The sequence below is a fragment of the Propithecus coquereli genome, unplaced genomic scaffold, assembly GCF_000956105.1.
Source record: "Propithecus coquereli isolate 6110/MARCELLA unplaced genomic scaffold, Pcoq_1.0 Scaffold110, whole genome shotgun sequence".
NCBI lineage: Eukaryota > Metazoa > Chordata > Mammalia > Primates > Indriidae > Propithecus > Propithecus coquereli.
The window spans coordinates 151,557-171,134 of record NW_012134970.1 but is presented as its reverse complement, the minus strand read 5'-3'; the positions used below and the strand labels follow the sequence as shown (position 1 = coordinate 171,134).

General features: G+C 40.9%; 1 protein-coding gene across 1 annotated transcript in view; it reads left to right on the top strand.

The window, feature by feature from the left end:
- The window catches only part of LOC105814424 (UDP-glucuronosyltransferase 3A2-like), a 22,421-nt gene extending 3,102 nt beyond the window's left edge, over nucleotides 1-19,319 (top strand). The window contains exons 3-7 of the mRNA XM_012649384.1: nucleotides 8,932-9,046; nucleotides 11,013-11,544; nucleotides 13,696-13,927; nucleotides 15,536-15,755; nucleotides 17,474-19,319. Of these exons, the coding sequence (XP_012504838.1) occupies nucleotides 8,932-9,046; nucleotides 11,013-11,544; nucleotides 13,696-13,927; nucleotides 15,536-15,755; nucleotides 17,474-17,750 (1,376 nt within the window). The 3' untranslated portion in view covers nucleotides 17,751-19,319. The remainder of the gene's footprint in view (nucleotides 1-8,931; nucleotides 9,047-11,012; nucleotides 11,545-13,695; nucleotides 13,928-15,535; nucleotides 15,756-17,473) is intronic.
- Nucleotides 19,320-19,578: the final 259 nt, after the last annotated feature.

Here is a 19,578-nt window from a genome sequence, read left to right as displayed (position 1 = left end):
AGTTCCAGTGGACTTTGAGAAATAACCAAAAGCTACTGCCTTTCTAGGCTTTAATAAATATATGCATACTAAAATCTATAAACAATTGAAGGAATTCATGGAATTTCTTCCATTTTACCATAAGTTTAGCAGTTTAGACATTTTTTTTTGAGACAGAGCCTCATTCTGTCACCCTGGGTAGAATACAGTGGCATCATCATAGCTCACTGCAACCTCAAACTCCAAGGCTCAAGTGATCCTCTTGCCTCAGCCTCCTGAGTAGCAGGAACTTCAGGCACATGGTACATGACTGGCTAATTTTTTTTATTTTTGGTAGAGATAGGGTCTCACTCCTGATTTCAAGCAATCTTGCCATTTTGGCCTCCTAGAGTGCTAGGATTACAGGTATGAGCCACTATGCCCAGCCTTAGCGTTTCTTTCAATATTCCCTCATCGTGGATTTCTTTGAAGGTTTGAAACAGCATTTTCACTCTTCATTTCATCGGTAGAGCTTCAGTTAAGGTCTGCCAATAAGTAAAACACATGATTGGGTTATTATTTCTGACAGATGCCAAATTCAGTGTATTTTGAAACATTTGATCCATTTATTAACTCCTTTTTTGAGTGTGCTTTCCTATGCTGTTTATTTATTTACAACTTTCAAAAATAATATTAGAGGCACTGAAGAAACAAATGTTTCTACTACTCACATGTACTACTGCTTCAACCAATACTGGGAATCACAAGTGGATTATAGGTAGTGGCTAGAAGAGTATTGAGGCGTATAATAGAGCAAATCTCCATTGACCGAACGGACTGTTACTAGAAATGTGGATGCTAAGAATTCTGTGAGTAATGACTCAAAAGGAAGTGTCAACCCAAAATAAGTGACTGAGGCAAATATATCAATCAATGGAGGTTATTAAGGCAAAGTTGAAGAATTGCCCAGGAAAACCACACCACGGACAGATCTTTGGCTGTTTTTCTGAAGGGAAATTTGAAAGTTTCAGTATTGATAGGGGAATGGGAAAATCAGAAAGAAAACAAAAGGCAGGAACAGTGAGACAAAATGGTTATATTTTTGTGAGACCCAGGAAAATCTACATAAGATAAGGAAAACGTTAGAAGAGAAATTGTGAGGGAAGCATCAATTAAGTAGATGTCTGTGCGTAGATGGAAGAGTGATAGATACTGTTTTGTCACTGTTCTGTACCTGTGAAGATAAACTTGTTATTCATTATGAGTGTGAAATTAAACAGACCTTAGGTTTAGGAATTTGATGTAGCCTGCAGACCTAAAGTTGCTATTTGCAAGTCCTTTTTAATGGGAAGCCAACAATGAATTTCCTTAATGAATGATGTGTGGAGCCCGTCCTTCACAGATACCTGATGACTTTACCTTCCCTTTTGAATAAGGCATTTGGGCGGTAGTTCTTAGATTTTATTTTCTTTTACGTTCAACCCTGTTCTTCAAAATCTTTGGGGGAACACGTTGTGGAGGACATGAGTTTGCATTTGTATGTTTCATATAATTTGACATTGCTAGGAAGCCTCATTCTTAGGAGGTCATTTCCCACAGAGAGGAGAATGAATTAAATCAAGAAGGATCAATGCCAAAATTGAGGTGGATAATAAAAACTCAAAAATAATGAAGAAGGCTAGAATCTAATAAGAGGTCTGGTGTAGGTTTTTTTTTTTTTTTTTAACACATAATGTTTTGTTCTCTGTCTAGTTTCTCATTTTTACCAAGTGTATAGCATAGTAGGTCCAGTTTATTTGTAACATAAATTTTAATCTTATTATAATTGGCTAGATTATTTGCATAAAGTGCAGCAAGAGTAGTTATTGGCCATATGGACTTTCTTTTTTTTATGTTGGCTTTGTTGGAATTTTTTAAAAAGGAATCCCAGATTAGACTTTTTTTGAAAAGAGCCTCTTGAGGCTAGTCAAGGCAAGTATTTTTCAAACTGTCTGCAATACCCGTATGAATTGGGTAACTTCTTTTCAGAGATCCCCAAATAACTTAAGCTTGCAGAACCTGATGGAAAGTGACATTCTTTACCTACCATAGATTAGAACCTTGTAAATGACAAGGTACTAGCCCAGTCTCTCCAAAAGGGCTTCTTATTGGCTTTATAATGTCAATCTTAATTCCTCAATGTAGTCTGGGCATACTTGAAAATATGCCATTCCAGTCAAAGCTTTGGTAAAATATCCAGTGTCACCAATTATGTCCTGTTTTAAAAGAAAATCGATCCTTATTAAACTTAAGCAAATAACTATATTATCATATATTAAGAATATTCACAAATAGTGTCTAAATTTTGGAGAAATCAAGTAGAGAGAAAAATGCTTCAAATTTTGCTCACAAAATTATACTTTACCAGTTTGCTGTGAGCTATAAATAGCTCAAAAGAATATAAAAAACTTTTTTGACTTCTGGAAAACAAAACACAAAAAGAATCAGCAATGTTTTAAACAAAAAGTCATAAATAATAAAAAATTACTTCAGTTCCATGTAATCAATTTTTGTTTTGTTTGAGGTTTGTTTAACAATCCTCATGAACAATCCTCATGATGTGTGGAGCCCGTCCTTCACAGATACCTGATGACTTTACTTTCCCTTTTGAATAAGGCATTTGGGCAGTAGTTCTTAGATTTTATTTTCTTTTACATTCAACCCTGTTCTTCAAAATTTGGGGGGGAACACGTTGTAGAGGACATGAGTTTGCATTTGTATGTTTCGTATAATTTGACATTGCTAGGAAGCCTCATTCTTAGGAGGTCATTAATCAGCTTTTAATCAAAGTCTGGTGAAGTTTTCCTCATCCAAATGGTATGATCTCCAAAGTTATCAGCTGTACCTGTAATTAATAGTACCCATCAGAGTCCTTTCTATAAATTTTCTTGAAGAAGCAAATTTTGGACTGTATCCAGTTAAAAATCACTTTTTAAGAGAATCAAAGTAAAGCAATTATTGTCTGTGGAAGACAATATATCTTAGAATAGCCATTGTTAAAGAGATAATTGACAAAGAAATTTGGTTATTTTTGTGGCGTAGGACAATTTAATGAATAACCATAATCAATACTGATAATATACACAAAGACATATCAGAATTATAGAAATCTCATATAATTTTATTATAAACTACATATTAACAACATGTTTATACAAATATAACCCAAAGAAAGTTAAACACCATTTCATATTTGAAAATGCTTCATGATGGTTTTCACATGCCGTACTAGACTAATGTACCTCTTGGACTTTAAGTGGCTCCAATATTTAAAAAAACTATTTTGAAGTCAAGTAGACTAAATTTAGAATTTTGATTTTGGAAAGTTTGTCAAATATGAATGTTTTAGAACACTTGTCACAAAACAGGATTACAGGTTACTATAAAATAACAGTCATTCATTTAGCCAATGTGATAATTTAAATAATTTAAGAAGCAAAAATTTTACTCTTTGATAGAGAGGAGACTCAATTTCCTAAATAATCATAAGACCTAAACAAGACAAACTTAAAGACAAGCTAATAAAGAGGCAGACTGAATCTGTCTCTCTTTCTCTCTCCTCTTTTTTTGTTTAAGTTGGCTCAAAGGTTGAATAAAAATCTTTTATTTCCATTAAAATTACATGAAAATCTTGTTCAAAAGAGAAAACTGACTGGGTATGGTGGCTGATGCCTCTAATCCTAGCACTTTGACAGGTGAAGGAGGGAGGATCACTTGAGGCCAAGAGTTCAAGACCATCCTGGGCAATATAGTGAGACCTCATCTCTAAAAGAAAAATGATCTAGGCGTGGTGCTGTGTGCCAATAGTCCCAGCTACTCAGGAGGATCACTTATGCCCAGGAGTTTGAGGCTGTAGTGAGCTACGATGAAGCCACTGCACTCTAGCCTGGGCAACAGAGCCAGACCCAATCTCTTCTCTCCCCCCCAAAAAGAGAAAACCAAATTTTACATTTGCACTTGTATCTTATTAATGCTACAGCTAATTTTAATAAAGGCTCTATAAAGAAATCTATTTAATCTGAATCAAGTTGACCACAGAATGAGGTTTCTATAAACCTTTTATAACCTTTTTAAAATTTTATCATTTTTTCTAACTTTTATGTCTATTTAGTTTTATCATTCATTTTATTTTTTTTAATTTAAAACAATCTCTAAAACCTTTAAATTAGGAAAATTATTTTACTTTTATCAAAAACCACATTTCTATGTCTTCTGAAATCCTTTCTTACCAAAAACATCTATCATTTTCCTTATATATTGTGCATATAGAGTTTTTCCCTTATATCTAGTAGTTTTAATTATGTATGTTAATTACAGTGTTAATTCCTAGTCACCCTAAGTTTTAGTGAAAAACCTAGGAGGTAAGAAATTTTAATTATGTATCAGATATAGAGCTCAGGACAAAAGACAATGTCTGGAGTATCTTATCTTTTTCAGCAAGACCAAGAGGAAAAACTGGCCCATGAAAGTCAGGCCAGTGTTTTTTCCTAGGACACATCATAGTCTAAAGGCTCAAATGTAAAGATATAAGCTTATGGGCAAATTAAACAAGCATTAAAAATATCGTAGAAGCAACAGTTTATAACCTTAAACCATTTATCTGAGATAGCGTAAACCTTCCTGATCAGTATGTTTAGGAAAAAGAATGTCTAAATTAAATTTGAGGATATTTTTATTGTATTTTATCAATAATTTAAAAATGATCTTTATTTATCAAAGATTATTAAAGCCACATATATGTGAAAAGCTTTTGGGCTTATTTACTTAATTTATGATTATTTACCTACTTTTAAGCTAATTTTGTAGCATAAACAATATTTAAAGACATACACACATACGTACATGAAGATACAAACCTGCATAAATGAAGGCTCTATAGTCTTGATTTTAAAACTCTTGTTATAAGACTGGCCAACTCACCAGTTTTTTTTTGTTTTTAACTCACCAGTTTTAAAAGACAGCTGGATTCAAACTGTGCCCTTAAAAATGGAACAACTTAAAGCCTACTTGTTTCACCCAAGGCCTACGCCCTCACTGAGACTCAGGATACAGGGTAGTAATCTGTATCTCAAAGCAGAGGTAGGGGAAGAGAGAGAGAGATGATGGGAGAGAAAATACTGTCTCTTGAGAAGGAGTTTGGGCCATGCTAGAGGAAGACAGAGTTAATTTCTGATATCCTCAAAAGCCAAAAAGATCAGGTAACATAATACAGCAGAGAGCAGAGTTGTATACCTGAGAGGTTCTGTCTGTGACTTTAGACTCCGCAAGGGAAGCAGAAGACACACAAAAAGAAGTGAGTGGTGCCTTTTGTCCAAGTTTATGAAGGGATTTGAGTCATAAGAGGTTTCTTCCAGGCTTTTTTTTTTCATGTGGTACTGAAGATGGCAACAGTGAAGGAGGAATAGAAATATATATACATATACATATTCCTATTCCTCCTTCAACGTTGCCAATATTTTGATTTCTTTTAACCAACAGTGTACTGCAGTTGAAAGGGTGTTAGTTGATTTTAGAGGCCTCATTTCTCGTAATTTAGAGGTTTTGTCAGTATTGACTAAGAGTTGGTCAAATCTAATGTGACATAGACCATAGACCAAAATGAAAAATAGACGATGCAATCACACAGTTAATATGTTATTGAGATCCCTAAGCATAAGGAGAAGTTATAGCTAACTGACAATAAACTTTAAGCACTTAAAACAAAACCCCAGACTAACTCCTTACTTGGAGATGGGCCCAGCTGAGGCTGCTTTCTGTCATCACAAAAGCAGGGAAATTCACCCTCTTAACTGGAAGAATGCAAAACTCCTTAGAGGCGTTTCCTGGCCAAATATACCTTGGATATCAAGTCAAGAATTTTGAGAGATCCAGGAAGCTCAGGACAGGGCCACTATTTGGCCTTGGCGAAATTCCCTGTAGTTCTCAGTAAACATTTAGCCAGTACCCCAGCACCAATAGAATTGCTGCAAGCCAAAAGGGGTATTGCTCTGCTTTGTCAACCCAAAATAAGTGACTAAGGTAAAAATCTCAATTAACAGAGGTTTATGAAGCGAAAGCTGAGGACTCACCAAGGACAAACACAAAAGCACAGACAGATCTGTGGCTATTATTCTGAAGGGGAATTTGGAAGTTTCGGTATTTAAAAAGGAGTACGGAATACAGAAAGAAAAAAAGGTATGGGGTTAGTGAGACAAAAGGGATATATTTTTGTGAGATTCAAGAAAATCTACATTTTATGTAAGATGAGGGGAATGTTAGAAGAGAAAAAAGCAATGAAGGAAGCATGGATTATGTAGGTGTGAGGATGAGGTATGTATTCCACAGGATGGGTGGAAGAATGTCTGATCGTGCTTTGTCTCTGTTCTGTACCTGTGGAGATAAACTTATAATTCATTATTATTGTGAGAAAAAACAGACTTTAGTTTTAGGAGCTAGACTTAGCCTGCAGACATAAAGTTACAATTTGCATGTCCTTGCTTATGGGAGGCCAGTAAGGAATCTCTCTAATGAATGATGTGTGAGGCCAGTCTCCACAGGCAGCTGAGGCCTTTACCTTTCCTTTTGTATAGGGAGTTGGGAGGGTACTCTTTGTGGTGAGCTGAGAGCTTTACAATAAGGGGTTAATAAATGAAATAAGCGGTACGCCAGGGGCTGGCTAAATTATAGCTACATAGTTGAAGTGTTACACTGAAAGAATAGTCTTTTGTCTAATAACTGCCATCTGCTTCTGTAACCCTGCTTGCAGCTTGCTTTGAGGATTGTAATCTGCCTTCGGGCGCCAGAGATCTGTGAGGGCAACTATGCCCTGTGACCTTGTATTTTGCAACCCAGACTTCACTCCCCGCTTTTGTTCCCTGAACACCTGCCCTATGTCACGTAGCCTCCCTCAAAAATAGTATAAAACCCTCATAAAAACTTGAGATGATGCCATCCTCTCGTACTGCTTTTATGTGGGCGGAGGTGGTCGCTGGCCAGCTATAAAGACTCTCAATTTGGCTTCATTGAATTCTCCTGTGGTCTGTTCGCACCCTCCACACTACAACACTCTTGAGATTTTCACTTTCTTTTACAGAAAAAGGGAATATTGTAGAGAAAATCTATATTGCTCTGGAGGCTATGTAAATCATCATAAGTAGACTATTTGTGAAAATATAGATGTTAATGTCTTCCTTTTGTGAATAGCAAAATTTGAGAAGAAAGAGAGAAATTGAGGAAAGAACTATTAGGCAAAACGGAGCCAGGACTTCATGTTTTGGGAAATTCTCAGCCTATTAGGATTATGAAAGATTCTAAAATTAGGGGCCTCAATGTCAGGAAACTTGTGAATTCTTTTCTCTTGTAGAGAAAGCCAATTGTGTGGCTGGACAAGCTTTCGCTAATGTCTCTGAAGGATTAAAGGGTCAGAGTATTGAGTCACACAGAGGCTCATTGAAGAGATTAGTGTGAGGTAGGTTCACTGAGCACTGGTTACAAACTTGTTTGAGTTTGGGAAGATGGAACACACTCTATACAATTTATGTGAGGTGGATTTTTTACATACAAATAGGCAGCGAGGGACAATGGAAGGCAACGATCCATTGCCAGCTGGTCCCTCAAGGCTCAGAAAGCTGCCGGGTCAAATGGAGTCTCAAGTGTGCATGCCCCACGTGCAATGCAGATGAAGGCCTGTGAAAAGCAGCCCACACTGGGATTTATAGTCTGGGGAAACCTGACACATTGGGCTAAAGATGGAAAAACAATCTGTTTGTAGTGGGGACTAGAACAAAGCATGGGCTATTCAAGCCAGTGCCTTCCTATCTCAAGACGTTGCGTTCCCAATGCATTGTACAGTTATTCTTGAGAACTTTAGGTGAGAAAGGGGAGGGAGGAACAGGGTCAGTCCAAGGCCACCCAGTGACTTATCCTGCAATTAGCTGTATGACTTGTGGATCCCTTCACCCATAGTGGAAGAAGGCAAAAATAGAGATGAAATTATCTACAAAGGATCTGTGTAGCAACCTCTTATCTAGTGAAGTTTAGTCCCATGACATACACAGGAGAGCCACAATGTACCTGAGAATTCTATGCCAGCAAAACCACTGCCAATTTGGACTGGAAGGATCAGAGAGAGAAGATGACAGGAAAGAAGCCTGTTGGACTTCCAAAATTCCACAAGTAGGAAATAGATGATAAACTACTCAGCTGCAAACACATGCTAGCTTTCATGGAAAAGGAAGGATAACTCTTAGGGTGACGCCGTGAGCCCAAAGGGCAGAGCTTCAAGCCGAGAGGCCTGAACTGTAGACCAGAGAATTACTCCTAGTCCTTAAAACCTAATTTTCTTTGCCCAGTTGGCATCAAAATATCTTGGGACTGATGATTCATTTTTTTCCTTCTATTTTATCCCTATTTAAATGATAATGTCTATCACCGGTATCCAGTGCTTGTTGCACTATTGGTGTTGTGGAGCAGATAAATTTATGACTTTTTGACTGAATAAAAAATTATTTGCATGTATCACTTTAATGAAAATGAATTTTTCTCAAACAGAAATAGAGGCTCTGAAATCAAACAGACTCATATTGTATTTAAATACAAACTCTGCCACTTTCTATGTGTGCAGTTTTGACAGGTTGTCTTAAACTAAATTTGCCTTTGTTTTCATACTTGTAAAATGAGAAAAATAGCTATTCCTTTAAATGAAAGCTTTAAATGGAGCTTCCATATCTTCAAATTGAAAAATAAATCCAGAATCTTTGTACGGTCTCAGTAAATGTTATCAGTGTATAAGACTGAATGAATGAGAGAGGAGCAAAATGAGGTAAAACTACTTAAAAAATCAAACATTCAAATACATATAAAATCATTAGAATAAGCAAATTTTGTCATTTTTATGCTAGTGTTACCACATTGTGTGACATATTTACCTTTTTTAACCCATTTCTAATTTCTTAGATTTTAAAGAGGAAGAAAAATCATACCAAGTTATCAGTTGGCTTCTGCCTGAAGACTATCAAGAGGAATTTAATAAGATTATAAGTTTGTTTGTGAAAGAAGTTTACAATGAGAGGTAGTTTTTTTTTATTCTCTGAATGAAAGAGTTACTATTTTAATCATGTAAATAAATGGGTGGATGCCTGCATAATTGAAATGAGGGTAAGGGAAAGGGATGGAGGGATGGATGGATGGATGGATATATGGAATGATACATAGATGATAGGTGGATGTATATAACAGGTGGGTGGATTTGGTACAGTCACTGGAAAACCTTTCTTGCTCTATATTGTCCTTCCTACACTATCAGCATGAATGTATGTCTACACAAATTGAAAGATTGTTCCTTTTGGGACTTCCTTCCAACATTTCATCCACAAACATTGTCTAGAATTTCCCCAACACAGAAACAGGGACATTCCTCTCAAATTCTCATTATTGATAGTATTCAAACTTAGTTTTGTTCCTTCTCCTCTCACATGCTTATAAATAAAGGAAAGATTTATTAATGTTCCTTTTATAGAAGTTGAACGTCTGGCCATGTAAAGTTCTGTTATAAATCAATCACCCTGATACAAAATGAGACATGATACTGACTCTTTTTGCTTCTCTGCAATGCAAAGGAACATATAACTTTTTAATCTAAGACAAAAAACAGGAATAAAGAAATCCATGCCTATCTTGTTTAATTACAGTGGCCTTACCCTATATCTTTCCTTGGGGTCTGCTCTAACCCACCCGTTTGACACTTAGTCTCTATCATCTTCAGAGTTAGTTATAATTGTAAGTGTATACTTTGCTTCTTCTTCCCCAGTTTAATATTTTTAAGGACAGGTTTAGGTAATAGTACATTCTTAAAGATATTTTTAATTTATTAGCTTAATTTTAAATATGATTAATGAACTATACACTAAAGACTTTTACTGCACTACTGAAATTTTCCAAAATAGCTGGAAAACATTTATATTCCTTTGCTATGTGAATTTTTAAAAATAAACAACAGTGGATGATTTCAGCCAATAATTTTCTTTGTTTGACTCGAAGCTGGTCCTAATGGTTAGGCAGGGATCTCAATATGCCTAATAAGTTCTCAGCCTCAGAGCAATCCCTAACTGAAGGGCAATGGTGCAGTGATGTACAGGTTACAGGTGTGCAGAGGTATTGCTTCCCTCAGTCCTCGAAGCTGCCAACAGGCCCCTGATATCTAGAGGCCTGGCACCTGTGGGCTCTGGCCTGGGCATCCTCATTGATTTCCTTAGCATGCTGGAAGATAGGATCATATCCTTTGCAGCCAATGAGGGGAAAGCATTGCAAGAAGAAAGGTCCCTGGAATAGCATAGGCAAAGTCTTAATTAAATGTCAGTAAAGCTTTGGCATTTTATTCTGTGACTACTCCAGCCTACATTGAAGTGGAAACGCTAATAATGTGTTTCAAAACCAGGTTATCTTTCTTTTTTGTCTTTTTCCATTGCTTAACTCCTAGACATAGAAAGGTAAAATTTTCATTTTTGGCTAAGATTTTTGGTTCTAATATGATCGGTGTTTCTTGGGTGAGGCAATGTCTCATACGCAAACACACAATGATAAAAAGATTAGTATAATCATCAATACTGATAAAGTCTATCATCAAATTACCTACAAGTCTAGGTGGGCAAAGAAGAAAATCACTCATAAAAAGTCAGTATGTAAAGGAGGGTTAAACAGAGCATGACAGAAGTTATCAAGGAGACACAGAACTGTGAGATCTGCTATAGTCAGAGACAACTCCCAGAACAGGAGGACCTTGAATTGGCAATGATGGTGGGTGGGATTTGGATCTGGGTGGGAGGCTGAGGGGAGAAGGATACACTCTAGGGAGCAGAAACATTGGAATAACAATGACCATGGCAGAGCGTGTTTGTGGGAAACTGGTTGAATGTGTGGGCTACTGCTAGATATGCTCTTGGTTCTCCAAGATATTGTCTTTGTATCTCATGATTCTTTTATGTATTGTAAATTTAACACCTCCCATGAATATTTATCATTTATTTTCTTTCTTACAGGGATTCGTTTGAAAACTTTTTAAAGTTTGTGGAACAACTGGGATTTCAGTGCAGTCATTTGCTAAGCAGAAGCGATATCATGGATTCCTTAAAGAATGAGAACTTCGACCTGGTGATAGTTGACAGTTTTGACTACTGCCACTTCCTGATTGCTGAGAAGCTTGGCAAGCCATTTGTGTCCATTCTTCCTGCTACATTTGGCACTTTGGACTTTGGGCTTCCAAGCCCCTCGTCTTATGTTCCAGTATACAATTCCTTGTTAACTGACCACATGGACTTCTGGGGCCGTGTGAAAAACTTTTTGACTTTCTTTACTTTCTCCAGGAAGCAATGGCAATTTCAGTCTATATATGACAATATCATCAAGGAGCATTTCCCAGAAGGCTCGAGGCCAGTTTTATCTCGTCTCCTACTGAAAGCAGAGCTGTGGTTTGTTAACTCTGACTTTGCGTTTGATTTTGCCCGGCCCCTGCTTCCCAACACTGTTTATGTTGGAGGCTTGATGGCCAAACCCACTAAACCAGTACCACAAGTAAGTAAACCCTTAGCACTAATTTGGATTTCATGCCAAGGCCTTCAGTACATGGTTGGTGAGACTGAAGTAGAGCCAGGGAGGGAGGGCCTGCTGTGAGAGGAGTTCTCACCTTTAGGGCTATGCTAGTACAGTGCTGGGCCCTGCATGATCCTGAGATTGAGGCCTCCTCCTGTGGGCTCCTCTGGCTGCTCTCTTGCCTCGCGCTAGTTCTGGGCTTGGTGTGATAAGCATTTTATGACAGTTACTGTTTTCATTTGCATTTTACATGAGCATGTGTACAATAAATATGTAGTTAGTGCCCATTGCATGCAATAATATGCAGGGAAATGAGTTATTTACTGACAATGCTGTGATACAGGGAGTAAGTGGGGTGGGACTGTGTGGGACTGACTGACAGCCAGAATGGCAGGTGTCATACCCAGCATCCCCTGCAACTGCTGGTGTCATCCCAGTGTCCCCTGCCTGTAGAGCCCTGTCTCTAGACTCCAACTAGACCTTGTGATCTGATTTGTCAGGGGTGGGCCCAGGCCACTATAATTTGTGAACTTTGTCTTGGTGATTTGAATAAGCAGCTTGGACTCAGAACCACGGCTGTAGAAGGTTGTAGAAGGGAGGACAGCTGGGATTAGTTGGCTGCCTGTTGCCTGTCAGCCCTCGATTGCCATGTTGTAGCAGTTATCATGTACAACATCCTGGCCCTGTAGGTGTGATACTCTCTAATTTTATAAATGAAGAACATTGGAGGCCCAGGTGATGTAGGTGACCTTCCCAGCACCATGCATTTGAGAGGCCCTGAGGGCTTGAACTTGGCCTGGGCCTTGAGGTCACCAAAGTGTCCACCCCTCCTCCCCTGACCTCTCATTGAGTGAGCAGGAGAAGCTGGGGGTGATTCACTGGAGAGATGGGCTTCACATTGGTGTCAGGAGCTTAAAGGAATGAAGCTGGGAGGGAGGTCCCCAGGTACGGAGAGCAGGGCCCATGTGAGGAGGTGGAAGTGCGATGGCCATGAGTTTGTGTCCCCTGGGCAGTCTGGCTGGATGGACTATTGCACGAATAAAGCCAAGGGGGACTGAGTGGAGCTTTATCTGTCAGGAGGGTGAGGCAGGCCTTGGCCATAGAGGAAAGGGAGAGAATTGTTGTGAGGATAATAATGGCAGTGAGGGTTGGAATATCTGTGAGACACACACACTGTTTTAAGAAAATTTTCTTCTCTTCATTTTCCAATTTTTATACAATGGTATTTGATTGCTTTAGTAGTTATAGAAAGGGTGACAAAGTTGTTTTAAAGCAGTCCTTTAGGATGATAAATCAGATAGTGGTGGGCTGTGTAGAATCCATAGGGACCTCACCACCTAATAGGGTGAGGAGTTGGGAGCTTAGGGGAGCCACAGAAGTGCAGAGAGAATCAGGGTCAAAGACATATTTGGCATTAAGAACTGACAAAACTGTGTTAAAGTCACGGTGAAGACACTAGACACCAACCTTCCTTAAGAATTGCCTGGGGGACTTTAAGACATAAGCTGATCAGGTGTACCATTGGGGCTGGGCATGGCTGCTTTGTACAAATTTTCCAATGAGGTTATCATTTATAGTCCTGTGGGTGAGGCATTGTGGTACCAGATGAAGTATGTACGAAGATTAGTGGCCAAGAATATTGTGGAACGTAGGATCCACACTGTGTGTAGGGGGAGGGAGCCTTACCCCATTCTGCGTCCATTTCTGCTGATGACAGCAATGTTCTCCCAGTTTCTGCATTCTGGCCTCCAGAAGTCCATAACCCATGCTGGGTGCTGACCTCCAACTGGTGCTCTCCCAGACCACCACCCCTGGTCCAGCCCTGGACGTCTCTCAGATACCGTGACTCCCTGAACATACAATGGGTGGAGGGAGAAGAACAGCCCAGAAGCTGGGGTCAGGGTTTGAAAGAAGAGAGCTGTTCTCACTCACACAGTGGAAAGGGGTGGACAGTGCAGGGGTGCTGAGCTGTCCCAGGGGCCATGATAACTGTTTCAGGATGGTGATGTCGAGGCACTGATGAGAGGCACTGATGAGAGGGTGTGCCAGTGAATAGTGTGATTTGTATTCTGCTGCCGCTGAGGCTCTCACAGGCAATTGTGTTGTGTCCTTTGCTTGGTTATCTCTCTGCAGGACTTGGAGAACTTCATTGCCAGGTTTGGGGACTCTGGTTTTGTCCTTGTGACTATGGGCTCCTGGGTGAACATCACTAGCCTCCAGGAAGTCCTTAAGGAGATGAACAGTGCCTTTGCCCACCTTCGCCAAGGGGTGATATGGAAGTGTAAGCATTCCGACTTACCCAAAGATGTCAACGTGGCCCCAAATGTGAAACTCGTGGACTGGCTTCCTCAGAGTGACCTCCTGGGTAAGGGCTGCCCAGGCCTGCTCCTCTCATTCCATTGTCCTGTCTTTGGGGCTCTTCAGGGCTCTGACCTCTAGCTGGGCATTTGTCCAGCTAGAGAAAGAGCTGCCCATGGGTAAAGGTAAGGCTCCAGAGTGCAGGAAGGAGCCGCCAGCTGGAGGTCTTGAGGCATCAGGCTATTTTTCCTATGGAATCAGATGCCAAAATGGCCAACATTCCTCCTTCTTTTCTATCCCAGACCTGATGTGTGTAGCCAGTAGTGATATTTCTGTCAAGTCCCCTCCACCTACTGCATTTGGTCTTGGAACAGGTCACCCAAAATCCATCACAACCTGTGGATTCTGAGAATATAAACGAGGGGGGATGCTGCCACTCTCTTTAGTGGCTTTGTGAGCAGCAGTTCAGCCACAAGTCTTTTTTTTTTTTATTTCAGCATGTTATGGGGGTACAGATGATTAGGTTACGTATGATGCCCTTACCCTACCTCCCCCGCAAGTCCGAGCCTCAAGTATGTCCATTCCCCCGGAGGTGCGCATCGCACTCATTGTTTGTGCATATGCCCGTCCCCTCAGCCACAAGTCTTTACACAAAAACACACCCACAGAGAGACACATCCTCTCAATCTAAACAGCAATTCAACCTTCACAACACTGATGCCAGCCATGACTTTAGGATGTGCCAACACACCTTTATGCCAGGCTTAGCAACCTCACAGCTTGTGATTTGGCCCACCAAGTTGTCTGGTCCAGAGAGTTCCTTCATCCCAGCAAGTTTTCTGTGCTCCCGGCACTGCTTGTTACAGACACCCCCATATACAGTACTCAGTAGAGTAAATACTCATAACCAAGGTATGGCTCCAACTACCTGAAACATTTAAGAAACATATTCCTGGCACCATTTCTGCAAATTTATTTCTTTAATTCTGAAGTGGAGCCCAGGATTCTCATTTCCAAGAGGAGGCAAGGAGATTCTGATACATTTTGCAGTTGAGTGACACAGGGTCAGAAGGACTCTTCATGATAACAATCATTTTCATTAGCTCTAAGCATTGTTGGGAGGGAGAGACAGGAACTGGAAATAGCTAGGTGTAGGGTCTGGTCTCAGCTTTGAAGGGACTTGTCACATAATGGAGTCTACCATAACAGTCCAGAGACCCATCAATTATGATGGCAAAGAATGAATTAAGAGTTAAAGAAAAGGAAATTATTTGTAAGTGGAGAGCTCAGGATGCACAGACTGAGGAAGTAGAGACAGAGGGAGAAACACATGAGAGAGAATAGAGATGAGAGAAGCAAATGGATGCACAGGGAGGACAGGGAGAAGGAAGGATGGATGGATGGACAGGGGATGTGTCTTGCATAGCCCTCTTCTCTGTAAAACTCCCAGGGTTCTCAGTCTTACCTGGACTTGGAGAAGGCTCTATACACAGCATGGCTTGGAATCCAGCACCTGGGCACTGCCTCCTTGGATGTGTCCAAAGCTACGTCATTCTAAATAATGGTTCCAACACACCTCTAGGTCCCCTTGGCTTTTTCTCATGCCCTCCCTGCTCGACTTGCTGTTCTGAAACTTTTCATCCTGAATAATGCACGCTTTTATTCTTTGCAACAGCTCACCCCAGCATCCGTCTGTTTGTCACCCATGGCGGGCAGAACAGTATCATGGAGGCCATCCAACATGGGGTGCCCATGGTGGGCATCCCTGTTTTTGGAGACCAGCCAGAAAACATGATCCGAGTAGAAGCCAAAAAGTTTGGTGTCTCTATTAAGTTAAAGGAGCTCAAGGCGGAGACGTTGGCTCTTAAGATGGAACAAGTCATAGAAGACAAGAGGTATGCTGCTTTCAGGGGTGCACTCCCTTTGGGTAAGTGAAGGCATAAACACTAATGGCATTGTGTGGGCCTGTTTTTCAATGCAAATTGTATTTTCCAGGACATGGGATAATATGTGTGTGATGCTAAGAGCTGACTTGTGTCCTCCAGAGCAAGACTAGAACAGTTTAAGTTGGATGCCAAGAATAATTGTCTACCTTTTGCATTTGTGGGACCCAAACTACATACACAGGGGCTCTATGAGAGCTCTTATATTTGCAGTTCTTCTAGTGGAATTTCAGCTGAGGCAGGATGTTGCCTTTCTGTTCTTCAAATGCTCCATGGTCTTCCTCCTCTTGGGTTTCTGTTCATGCTGCTCTCTAACACTTCATCTCTGCTCTTCTCAGAGAGGCTCCTTCATGACATTAGGTCTCATCTCCAACTCATTTGTTCACATATTTCATCCCAGACTGTCCTGGGTGGCCTCTTCTCCCTCCCACCCAACGATATCATTTCCTCCTAAGACTTCCTTGGGGCTGTAGTTACCTCATTTGTTTATGTTTTATTTATTATCTGTCCCCTGACACTACAGAGAAGAGAATATAGATCTTCATGAATATAGCAGTGTGTTCTCTTGTTTTCCACTATGCTCCCAGTGCCTGGCACAGGGTCTGCCACAAAGTAAGTGGTTAATGAGTTTTAGTCAAGTGAGCTATAGAATGGTCCCAGTGACCTCCAGGTAACTAACTGCTCATCCAGCACAATGGCATCGCTAGAAGATGGAAATGCACATTTTCTTTTTATATCTCAGAAGGAGTAAATAATTAGTTAAAGTTTCAAGGTCATGATCCTCTAGGCTTAACTTACTGCCTTGAACATAGGAGACACTCAAGTGCTTCCAGTTGAATGACTGCTGAGCAACCACATAGCTCATGGTTCTTAGCCCTAGAATAGTTAAGTTCCAGGTGTCAGATAACTGCACAAGAATTGTATATATTTTGCAATGTCATGTGTTGTGGATGCTCATTTCCTGAAGAACAGGTTTGTAGCTTTTGTTTGATGCATTTTTAAAGACCTAGACTCCAAATGGCCATGATTTACTGTCCTCTGGGAAGGAGTCATTCTGGGCTGGGATTTCCCCTCAGACATTGTGCATCCCCAGGGCCAGATGCACCATTTGTGGGGCCTGGTGTAAAATGGAAATGTGGGGTTTCTTGTTGTAAAGTTTAAGAATTTCGAGAGGTGACAGCAAAGAATTCAATCAAACACTGGATAGTATTAAGCTTGTTGTGCAAGTATGCAGACAGCAGTCCAGGAATCGAGCCCTGGCCAACATGACTCTTTCCTGGTGCAGGAACATGAAGTCATTGTCCTGGGCCCGGCTGTCCACAGAGTGACATTTTTCATGCAGTGTGGGCACACAGTAGGTGCTCCCTGAATACAAATAATAATAATTACATCATATAATTTTCCTGTGGTCTATCGTAAGCCTCCTGGTAGTAGAGACTATTCCTTACAGATTGAGTCACTATAGTTTGGCACTTTCAGAACTAAGCATGGATTTTTTGCGTGTAGGTATCATTATTGAACTTTTCAAAGAGACCCAGCTAGATTATTGCAGAGTCAGGCCAACAAATTTTCCTTAATCATAGTCTTTAGTGCATCAAATAGAAAAGGATCACACTTTTAAATCCTGTGAGGTAACATCAGTAACGGCCCCACCCCATCTCTGCCAACAGGTACAAGTCTGCAGCAGTGGCCGCCAGTGTCATCAGACGCTCCCACCCCCTGACCCCTGCCCAGCGGCTGGTGGGCTGGATCGACCACATCTTGCAGACAGGGGGCGCGGCACACCTCAAGCCCTATGCCTTCCAGCAACCCTGGCATGAGCGGTACCTGCTGGATGTCTTCATGTTCCTGCTGGGGCTCACTCTGGGCTCCGTGTGGCTTTGTGGGAAGCTGCTGCATGTGGTGTCCAGGTGGCTGTGTGGGGCCAGGAAGCTGAAGGAGACATGAGGCCGAGTACAGTCCTGGAAGACAGATGTGTTTGGTGCTCAGTATCCCCATTTCTTGGAGGCTTCCCACTAGTTCAGGCAACCCTGTTCCCCACATCACATCCACTTGCTAATTTGCTACAAATTCCTCCTCGTGGGCTTTGTCCTGTTAGCAGAATCTTTACCAAGTACTTATGTCCTTTCTTCACCAGTCAGCAAGGGCTGTGCTGTGATTCTGTCTCTGAGTGACTTGGACCATCGACCCTCAGATTTCCAGCTTTCAGACCCACTCGCCTTCTCTGGCCCCTCTGGGCATCACTAAGCCTAACCATCCCAGCCTCCCTGTCCAGATCTCAGCCTCTTGCTCTCACTCCTGCCCCCAGCACTTGTCAGGGAATATTTTTCCAAATTTTCCCTGGTCTTTGCTGCTCCTGTACACTCAGTGCTCAGGAAGCCTGTGTCATGCATATGCATTCAGGGTCGGGCCCACCCTTGGAGAGCTTCATATGTGGAACCTTCCTCTGGTGCTCACAGATAGCTCCTTGTTGGCTGATCAGACAGGGAGACTTGGGGTTTCCAGATTTCCGGGAAATTAAAAGTTTTTAAAGAATATTTCCCCTGCAACCCACACTGCCCCACTGGCGAATGGATATCTGTCCTAATTGCCCATATTTCTGTCATCTGGCTCTCAAGCCTACAAGGAAGCTGGAAAGTGTCTGCATTGGCAGGTGACAAGGACAAAGGGATCTGGGACTGGCTGTGGGGTAATCCAACCTGTAGTGTCTGAAGAACATGGAAAATAGCCAAACAATACTCCAGAATGGACAATTTTCTGATGTTTTTGTCTTGGCCTATGTTTATACATTAAATCAGCAAGGAATCTTGGACATAAGGGGAATACAATCTTTTGTTTCTTGGTTATAGTCTCTGGCTGGGCCTGAGGAAGCACATGACACTGAGCTGGGCTCAATGACTTTCTGAGTCTGATGGGGACCCCTAGATAGGCAGAAGGAGCAGGTGATTTCAGTGCTGGAGCCCCAGCCCTTGATCCCTGTATAGATGAGAAGAGGGAAGGAATCATGGAACCGAGGCTGTGAAACCAAAGAGAGCACAGAGAGGGCTACATGTTGTTACCCACCAGTGGACACTAAGCCTTAAGTGTTATAAGAAGGGTATAAGCCACCCTATTTATGGTTGTGTAGAAATATGATTTCCAAATGGATTCTCTTTTCAGTCAGTTGGCTCTGTCCTCTGTACAGAAGATTTTGTACTAATGAGTGGGAGATATGTGTCCACGTGAAGATGTCCCCACAAGTACAGAAGAATGGGGACTTGAAACTTGCTCATAGGCACTAGAATTCACCTTAGCATTCATGCATGGTGTTTTTAATTAAGCCTACCCCACTGTTTGCTAGCTCTCACCACTTTTGTTGGTATGAAGGTTTAGAAAATGCTGAGGTAGGTGTCAGGATGGAGGATATGGAACATTCAGAGGGACTTTTCCCATACGGGGTCTCCACAATCTCTTGTAATTAGATAACAGATTCAGTAAAAAGATCAACCAGAAGAGAAAACAAGCCATGTAACTGAGCTTTTCATTAATAAAAATATAAATACCAGATGTGGGCCGAGCTATTTACTGAACTCCTCTTACAATCCTTTGTTTTTATGTTTTATGAAGCTGATGTCACCCTGATACCAAAACCAGGAAAGGACAGAACAAAAAAATAAAAGTACAGATCAATATCCATTATGAATATAGATGCAAAAATTCTCACCAAAATCCTAGCAAACTGAATTCAGGTGCTTTATAAAAAAATAATCTATCACAACCAAGTGGGCTTCATCCC